Source organism: Elaeis guineensis, chromosome 4 (genome assembly GCF_000442705.2).
Source record: "Elaeis guineensis isolate ETL-2024a chromosome 4, EG11, whole genome shotgun sequence".
In the NCBI taxonomy this organism is placed as follows: domain Eukaryota; kingdom Viridiplantae; phylum Streptophyta; class Magnoliopsida; order Arecales; family Arecaceae; genus Elaeis; species Elaeis guineensis.
In genome coordinates, this window is record NC_025996.2 from 52,689,867 (window position 1) to 52,699,439 (window position 9,573).

The 9,573-nt window shown below is 53.0% G+C and overlaps 1 protein-coding gene across 1 annotated transcript; it reads right to left on the reverse strand.

Annotated features, from left to right (window-relative positions):
* Positions 1-6,758: 6,758 nt before the first annotated feature.
* On the reverse strand, positions 6,759-9,267 carry LOC105042814 (uncharacterized). The gene has a single exon (XM_073256538.1). It carries the CDS (start codon positions 8,801-8,803, stop codon positions 7,361-7,363), a length of 1,443 nt encoding a protein of 480 aa, XP_073112639.1. The 5' UTR covers positions 8,804-9,267; the 3' UTR covers positions 6,759-7,360.
* Positions 9,268-9,573: the final 306 nt, after the last annotated feature.

The following is a 9,573-nucleotide window of genomic DNA, read 5'->3' on the forward strand; positions in this document are numbered from 1 at the left end:
GACTAAGGGTCGCCAAAGAGCTGGAAATAGACCAGCTCCGGGTCCATAGCGACTCTCAACTAGTAGTGGGACAAGTCACCGGAAGTTACGAAGCGTGGGAGGACAGTATGGCCAAATACCTTGAAAGGGTAAAGGAGCTCGTCCCCGCCTTTAGCAGCTTCAACATCAAACAGATCCCAAGGTTGGAAAATACTAGGGCTGACCTTCTCTCCAAGATGGCGATGCTAGCTCCGGCCGAACTGCCCAAGGGCGTTCTCTTTGAAGTTCTAAAGCACCCGAGTACAGAAGAGTCACGGCCCGTGATGAAAATTGACCACGAGCCCAGCTGGGTCGACCCCCTGATAATCTATCTCAGAGATGGAGTTCTCCCCCAGGATGCGAAAGAAGCTCGGAAGCTCCGAAACCAAGCCTCCCGGTACATCCTTTATGAGGGCAAATTGTATAAGAGATCATACTCCTTGCCCCTCTTAAAATGCCTCCGACCTTCGGAGGCTGACTACGCCTTGTGGGAAGTGCATGAAGAAATCTGCGGAAACTATTTGGGGGCTAGATCTTTATCCCAGAAGTTGCTCCGCCGCCGACAATGCATCATGATTCGATCGAATATGTCAGAAAGTGCGATCGATGCCAGAGATATGCTAACGTCCAGAGACAGCCCGCCACCGAGCTCACACCCTTGAGTGCCCCATGGCCTTTTGCGCAGTGGGGGATGGACATCCTTGGCCCCTTTCCTATGGCGTCTGGGCAGAGGAAGTTTTCCCTATAGCGATCGACTACTTCACCAAATGGGTTGAAGCCGAACTACTAGCGAAAATCACAGAAGCAAAAGTGCAAGATTTCGTCTGGAAGTCGATCGTGTGTAGGTTCGGTCTGCCTAGGACCTTAATCACTGATAATGGATGGCAATTCGCGGGAGCGAAATTTGCCGAATTCTGTGAAGATCTAAACATCTCCCACAACTTCACATCGGTAGCCCATCCTCAGGCGAACGGTGAAGCTGAGGTAACTAACAGAACCCTTTTGCAGGGGATTAAGACAAGGCTCGAAAAGGGAAGGGAACTTGGACGGACGAACTTTATCATGTGCTGTGGGCGTATCGAACTACCCAGAGGCTGCCCACAGGGGAAACCCCCTTTGCTTTGGCCTTCGGTACGGAGGCCGTCATCCCAATTGAGCTTAAACTCCCGTCGGCGCGAGTCGTAGCATTCGACGAACATCAAAATTCGCGAAGTCTTAAAGCCAACCTCGACCTGCTGGAAGAAAGACGGAAGATAGCTCAGGTTCGAATGGCAGCCTACAGACAGAAAGTCGCTCGATACTACAACGCCCGGGTCAAGAACAAAGTCTTTAGAGCAGGAGATCTAGTGCTTCGACGAGCCACTGTCTCACAGCCTCAGGATCGAGGGAAGCTCGCCCCTAACTAGTAAGGCCCATATGAGGTCAAAGAAGTAGTTCGGCCCGGAACTTATTATCTTAAGGAGCTCGGAGGAGCCGACCTCCCGTGACCATGGAGCTCGGAGACTTACGAATGTACTACCAATAACTTCATTTTAACTAAAAGTTGTATATCTACATGTCTTTGGCATTATCCTACATCCACAGGACAATCCAAACAAATTGTCTCGGAAGCGAGAAGGAAATCTCATCTCGACAAAATCGAAGGCCCGGTTCCCTTTAGACCGGATGGGGGGAGAGGCCCTACAACGCCCATACGCGCCCCCGCAGCCCTGTTAGGGACAGGAGGAGAACCTCGCCCTAACTCGAGCAAAGTCGAAGGCCCGATTCCCTTTAGACCGGATGGGGGGAGAGGCCCTACAACGCCCATTCGCGCCCCCGCAGCCCTGTTAGGGACAGGAGGAGAACCTCGCCCTAACTCGAGTAAAGTCGAAGGCCCGGTTTCCTTTAGACCGGATGGGGGGAGAGGCCCTACAACGCCCATACGCACCCCCGCAGCCCTGTTAGGGACAGGAGAAGAACCTCGCCCTAACTCGAGCAAAGTCGAAGGCCTAGTTCCTTTTAGACCGAATGGAGGGAGAGGCCCTACAACGCCCGTACGCACCCCCACGGTCCTGTTAGGGACAGGAGGAGAACCTCGCCCTAACTTGAGCAAAGTCGAAGCCCCAGTTCCTTTTAGACCGGATGGAGGGAGAGGCCCTACAACGCCCGTACGCACCCCCACGGCCCTGTTAGGGATAGGAGGAGAACCTCGCCCTAACTTGAGCAAAGTCGAAGGCCCGATTCTCTTTAGACCGGATGAGGGGAGAGGCCTTACAATGCCCATACGCGCCCCCACAGCCCTGTCAGGGACAGAAGGAGAACCATGTCCTAACTCGAGCAAAGTCGAAGGCCCGGCTCTCTTTAGGCCGGAAGTTGGAAAGGACCCAGCAACGCCCATATGTACGCCCACGGCCGCGCTAGAGACAACAGGAGGGCCTCGTCCTAACCAGAGCTGAAACTTGTTACGACAGGAATGGGAGAAGAACCTCGTCCCGGCGTCAATTAAAAGTGGGGGACTTTCCCCAGCGGCCCCCTCGCAATAAAACTCTGCCCGGACTCCCACGGGAGCCGGACTCCGTCCACAACTTCTACTACAAGGAGGACTCCGTCCGGACTCCCACGGGAGCCGGGCTCCATCCACAACTTCTACTACAAGGAGGACTCCGCCCGGACTCCTACGGGAGACGGGCTCCGTCCACAACTTCTACTGCTGGTAAGCTCCGTCCGGGCTCCATCACCGACTTCAACTGCAGGAAGACTCCGCTCGGACTCCTACGGGAGCCGGGCTCCGTCACCAACTTCAACTACTGGTAAGCTCCGTCCGGACTCCTACGGGAGCCGGACTTCACACCTGACTTTAATTACAGGAAGACTCCGCCCGGACTCCCACGGGAGCCGAACTATGCCCCGACTTCGCCTACGGGAGCCGAACTCCCGTAGCCTCCCCAAAAGCGGAGGAAAAATTCCAAAAGAAGAAAAAAAAAGGAGAGGAGGGGAAGGGGATACAACAATAACAACGGCAAAGGAAAAGTTCGGCAGACAACGATTCGATGCAAAGTACGGACAAGATAACAAAATCACCTCCTCATTTTTCGACTAACAAGATGTACGTTACAAGATCCAGAGGGCCGAAAAAGAATACATTATTACAGAGCTCGAGCACACGGCTTGGAAGGGATACACCGGAGGCCACTTCAAGCTGCAAACTTCTCTTCCCGTTTCTGTCCTTTCCAGCCGCATTTTCCAGTGCGTGTGACAAGCCTATCGGCTCTCACCCCCGCCTTGTTCCGCTCCACCTCCGAAATCCCAACCCTAGGGGGAAAAGGATGGGATAGATTCCAGGGGGCAGTAAGGGCAACGGCAGCAACGATGAAGACCTGTTTCAAGAAGAACCGGAGTTACCCCGGAGGCAGCAATGGCGCCAGAGATATGCGCCATCACCGAATGCTCCATGACAACCACCGTCCTAAGTGTTCCGACAAGGTCGGCATGCGCTACTTCCACCGTCCCCGCAACAAGTTTTACTGCCCCACCGTCAGCGCCGATCGCTTCTGGTCCCTCGACCCCGACGACATCAAGGATCCCGCCACAACTTGTGAGACAGCTCTGCCTCTTGATCGATGTCACCCCGTCTTGCTACTCCAAAATTCTCAGGCAAAATACCTTCACCAGCGGTCCCCGTTATTAAACCCTGTTGTTGAAGAAATTCTCCCTCGAGCCCCCTTTGAAGCGACGGAAACCTTCAGCGGCCGCTCGATGACCGGAGAACTCGCAGACTGCTGTTCTCCCCCTTGCCCTCCTCCGAGCCCGTGGCATCCTCTTGAGGATGGCCTCCGGGGCGGAGGCCCTGGCGGGGGAACCCCTTAGAGAGGAATCGGGGGGCTGGAGATGGCAGAGAGACGGCAAAGACCGACGTGGAGGACGCTCGGAGTTGGCAGGGGCACCGATGGAGTGGCTGAGTAGCTAAGCTCTCAGACGAAAGAAAGGTATCGTCCTTCAGGCGAAGTAAAGCCCCAGAAGGAAGGGTGGGGGGTTTAAATAGGCAACGGATCTTAGCGCAATTATGGTGGCGAGTGTCCCTAGACCAACCGGTGCTCACCACGTGTCCCGCGTGTCCCACTCGCCGCTACCGAGGGTTGACTGTTCGCAAACTTTTATGGCGCGACGCTTGGGATCACGTCCCGGTGGGAGTTCTGAAAAGACTCTTCGGGTCGCCCTAATCAGAAAAAGGGCTCTGGCATGCGCGCATTAAATGCCGACATATCCGAGGGCGGTTGCGCGCTGACGTCAGGGGGAGAACTTCGGCTGCGACAACCTCTCTGTACTTCCTTCATTCGAAATTCAAACTCGAAAGTGGGGGGACTGGTGTTGGGTATAAAATACCCTTGGTCGAAGTTCTTGGCGGGATCGACCCTCGCAAGTCTCTTCCGACTTTCGACTACTGTTGGTGAACTCCCGTCGCTCCGTCTACAACTTCTGCTGCAAGGAAGACTCCGCCCGGACTCCTACGGGAGTCGGGCTCCGTCCACAACTCCTGCTGCAAGGAAGACTCGCCCGGATTCCTACGGGAGCCGGGCTCCATCCACAACTTCTGCTGCAAGGAAGACTCTGCCCGGACTCCTACGGGAGCCGGGCTCCATCCACAACTTCTGCTGCAAGGAAGACTCCGCCCGGACTCCTACACCCGGACTCCTACGGGAGCCGGGCTCCGTCCACAACTTCTACTGCAAAGAAGACTCCGTCCGGACTCCTACGGGAGCGGGCTCCGTCCACAACTTCTGCTGCAAGGAAGACTCCGCCCGGACTCCTACGGGAGCCGGGCTCCGTCACCAACTTCAACTGCTGGAGCCGGACTTCGCCTTTGATTTCAATTGCAGGAAGACTCTGCCCGGGCTCCTACGGGAGCCGGACTCTGCCTACGACCCCAACTACAAGTAGACTGCGTCCGGACTTCTACGAGAGTCAGACTCCGTCCTCTATTCCGACTGCGGGAAGACCTCGCCCAAACTCCTACGGGTACCGGACCTCGCTACCGACTCTAACCGAACTTCGGCTGACAAGTCTGGACCCCCTGACAGGCCACAGTAACGGACAACACTGCTCCACTCCCTGCGGCGGACCCTGCGTAGCTCCATTACTCCCTGACAGGCCGTATTAACGGCCACGATTCTGCTCCACTCCCTGCGGCGGATTCTGTGCGATTCCACCACTCCCTGACGAGTCACGACAGCGGACGCCTCTCTACTCCCCGTAACTTATTCCACGTGGCGAGCCACGGCGATAGCCACGATCCTGTTCCACTACCCTCCGCAATAAATTCCTCCTGACTCTGGACGGCCCACGACCAGACGGTTTCAGGCGTCACTATCAATTTGTTGCCCCCTCCGTCTATAAAAGAGGAACCCCAGATACATTATTCCATAAGCTCTCGTTTTTACCTAGAAACTCTGCTAAAATTTTCGTTCGAGCACTCTATTCTTGTTGAGGCAGAGAACTAACTTGAGCATCGGAGGGTCTTGCCGGAGCAATCCCACCTCCGGTTTAGACTTCTTTTGCAGGTTCCGGTGGCGACCGCGACTCCCTCGACTCCAGCTTCTCCGGTGCAAGCGGATTTTGCACCAACAGCTATTAAGAAATTTTTGGACTGTTCCATTGTTTCACTCCTGTCCAAATCGAAGTTTAGACTTTCAGACCCCAAATAAAATTTGTACACGACATCGTTGGACGGATTTGAGCCTGTAGAACCTTTCACTCTCAAATCTTGCTCCTTGAAGCTATCCCATATTCTCATAAGACTGAGAGGAAAAGATATGAACCCGTAGAATTGCCTTTTGCTACGCAAGGGACTAAAACTTTTAAGATTCAAAGTTTGATATGGACCACCTAAAGAACACCCCCTTAGAAAAGAGATGCCAACCGACTAAATTAACAATTGAATTTTATAAATTCTTTGGGAATTTTACATATTCATTGATGCAAAATTTTGTCTTATGTCTGCAATTATAGTCAGACTGAATCACTGGTATCCAACCAGAGGTTGCAGGAGTTGAACTGCTCTTTGTTTCTTGCACGTTGGCTCAATGATGTCCATCGATGAATAATTTGAATTAGAAAGAGACCTCCCTCAATGTGAAACTCGAGGCCGTAATTTGACCTTCCTCTTCTAATGTCATTTGACTTCTAAATTCAAGTCTTGAATTATGGTAGCCCTTATCAACCCTCCAATGCCGCAAATATAAGAGAATTCTTATGCTTCTCGAGTTAATCCCCTGACCTTTTAGGGGAGCTTCAGGCTTTCAACTCGTGACCAGTCTGGTGTTTCCAGTCAATTTCTGCACGATGTTACATGCATCCACCGAAAGCTGTTTTGAGAACTATTAAGAATAAGACCTTCCATTGCACCTATACACTTCACGGCATCAATGACCTTTGGAGAACGGCAGTGGCCGGCATCCACGGTCTTCCAAATTAATGCCTTGAATTTTCCCGGTTAAAGTTGAGCCGTTGAGCTCCTTTTCATCCACTCAAAGACGAAGGTTTGAGAACACCACAGAGGGCATGGTGATTGATTGAGACCGCCTCAATTTAATTAGTAGAGGCCAAAGGTGCCCTTTTAATAATCCAAGCGTACTACTTATCCAGGTTCCAGATGAACGAGTGGTGAGCATTTTGAAAAGCCGGACGGTTGCAATAACTGTGAGACATGGGAGGGACAGACGGTCTCCACACTCTTTAATTCTACTGGTGAGCATCAGAGTTCGTAAAAAGAAACTGCAAACTTGTGCTTGTATTACTTGGATAAACATATGCTTCAATATTCAATTCATAAATTTGCATAACATGAACAATGACTTTCATCAAACCCTGTACAGATAGGAGAAGAGAAGATCACAAAACTGTCTCCTCGACACTCCTACCTCACCATGGGAATTCCTTCTTTTACATACTTAAAACTACCATCTCTAAGCACCAAATGCCATGAACCAGGAAAAGTAAAGGAGATGAATCAAGATAGAAGATTCATAAAGGATCAAGGGCCACTAGAACATGATGTATAGAAAGCTTTAGGTTTCTTAGTCCTGAAAAAAGGGGGAACAGAAAGAGAGACCTTGGACAGCAAGAGGACTTGTAACCCTGTTTTGGCCTGAAAAAATATGCAGCCAAAACAGGAATCATGGGCAAAGTGTCAAGGCAAAGGAAACATGGAGATAAGAAGATTCCTAATCTCACAGGCTGTCTTATAAAAATCTGCAGCCAGTGAAGTGGCCAAGCTAATTGGGATGGGCATGGAAGCATGCTCTAAAATCCTCTAAAACTATGCATGATGCTTTGCAGGGAGGAATTAAAACAAACAGAGGGCCTGTTAGGAGTCCTTCCACATGAACATGGAAGGAGGGTGAGAAGGATCAGGAGAAGAAGTGGTGGTGAAATCCTGGCATGCCATTGTTGCCGTCGGCGGTTGCGTTGATTCTGCGGCATTGGAGCCATCCATCTCCGACTCAGGGATGGTGGTGAGGCGGGACTGGAGGAGCAGTCTGTTCGCTCCGTCGACGTCGTCCCACACGGAGCTCCCTGGACCGAAGGTGCTGAACCACGCCTCTTCAGCCTCCCCCCACACCAATTCAGGCGCCGAGCTCTGCGGCATGGCCGCCATCGATCCGAGCGAAGGCGGAGGCTCGCATAAACCCGATGGGCAATCCTCGGGCATGCTCCACTTGGCCTCCGTGCTGACCGGAGCTGCCTCAGCGGAAACGACCGGCGTGGATGGGGATTGCAATTGAGTATCGTTGCGAGGGATGTCACGATGTTGCTGGTGGTGCTGAGTTTGTGCTTGAACTTGGTCGGGGGTGGCAGGAGCAGAGGATGAGGAGGAAGAGCAAGAAGCCCCATCTCTGCTACTACTGCCGCCGGCGCCGGCGCCGGCGCGTCCCTGACCGAGAAAGAGATTGGGGAAATTGAGCCTTGCATTCTCGCCTCTGAGCTTGAAGGCCTCGCGGTCGTAGGCGAGGGCGGCGTCCTCGGCGGTGTCGAAGGTGCCGAGCCAGAGGCGGGTGCGGTTGCGAGGGAGACGAATCTCCGCCACCCACTTCCCCCAGTGGCGCTGCCTCACCCCGCGGTACAGTTTGGTTGGGGTGGAGGCGGCCGGCAGCATCGGAGGCCGGAAAAGGGCGGAATACGGATGCGAGCCACCCCCGGGCTGTCCCGCCAGACGGTTCATCATGCCGCGGGGGCTAAGGTTCAGGGTCTCGCTCCAGTACCGGAGGAGCTGCTCTTGGTACCTCTGCTGCTGCTGGGTCCCGGCCGCCGCAGCCAAGAATGGAGGAAGAGGAGGATAAGCTCCCATCTGGTAGGAATTATTGTGAGCAAACGAAAGCATCTGCTGTTGTGGCTGCTGATACTGATTGAAACCGAAAAGAGGAAGAAGATTTGTGTCCAAGATTGGCTGAGAATTGTCGTAGGCGAAGGGAAATATATGCCGCGAAGAGAGAGGAGGATGAAGAGAAGATGCTGGAGTTGTCGTGCCGGTAGGAGTGGGAGTAGGGAGATTGGAGCTGGAGGGAGAAGAAATGGAGGGCTTGGATTCAGAGGAAGAAGGAGAGTACTGACGTCGATCCGGGCTCCTGATCTTCTTGAGAGGCCGGAAGGATGCCGCCGACGCCTCCTCAAAAACCGGCGTCCGCTGCTGAGCTGCTCCCTCCGTCATCATCAGCTTCAGTCCCCTCGGACCCTTCCCTTTCTGCCTCCTCCCACCGCTTCCGCCGACCGCTTTTTCCGAGCTCCCGCCGCTCTTTCCCGACCCTTCCATGGCTTCCCCCAATACCAATCAATCACAAACACGACTGACTATAAGAAAAGCAGCCCGCTGCCCGCCCGCTCTAAAAACCAGATCAAAATCGGACGCAAAAAGAGCCGAATTCGTTCTGTTTTCAATTGAAGTCCTGAACACTACTACCACCAATCTAAACAAACTTAAAACTCACTCACTCAAAACCATCCATCATCAAAACAAGGGCATAAGAAGAACAGAAAAACCATGAGAAAAGGAGAAAAAGAAAAAAAAAAAGAGCGGGCGGGCAGGCGGGCGGCCAGCAGAGAGAGTAGAAGAGAGGGGGGTTGGGGGAGCCAACTTTTGCCGAGGGAGGAGAGCTTTCTTTTACGGAGCGGGAGAGCCAACCAATGAGGTCTTGGGGTTTGATTCAGAGCGGATCGAAACGGCTTATAAGGTGGGAGGTGGGGAGGGATTGGAGATACTGGAACGCACCGTTGGAGAGTTCTGGGAGCAGAAAAATATTGCGGCCTCCCAGAATGGTCGGTGCGGGTGGGAATATAAGGGTCCCACGCGCATTTGGCCCATGTTTTTCCTTCTTCCTTCCAGCTGCGTACGCGTGGACCTGGAGATTGTAGTCATCTCGGTATCCCTCCTCTCACTAATCGTTAAGTGTTTGATGTATGGACCACCACGTTTGGTCTACCTTGGTCGCTATCGCCTCTCACGGACTTGATTTCTCTTATTTACTCGTAGTGTTTCGTAGCTTACACTCCAATCTCTTCCGACCTAATAGAATGGACTACAAT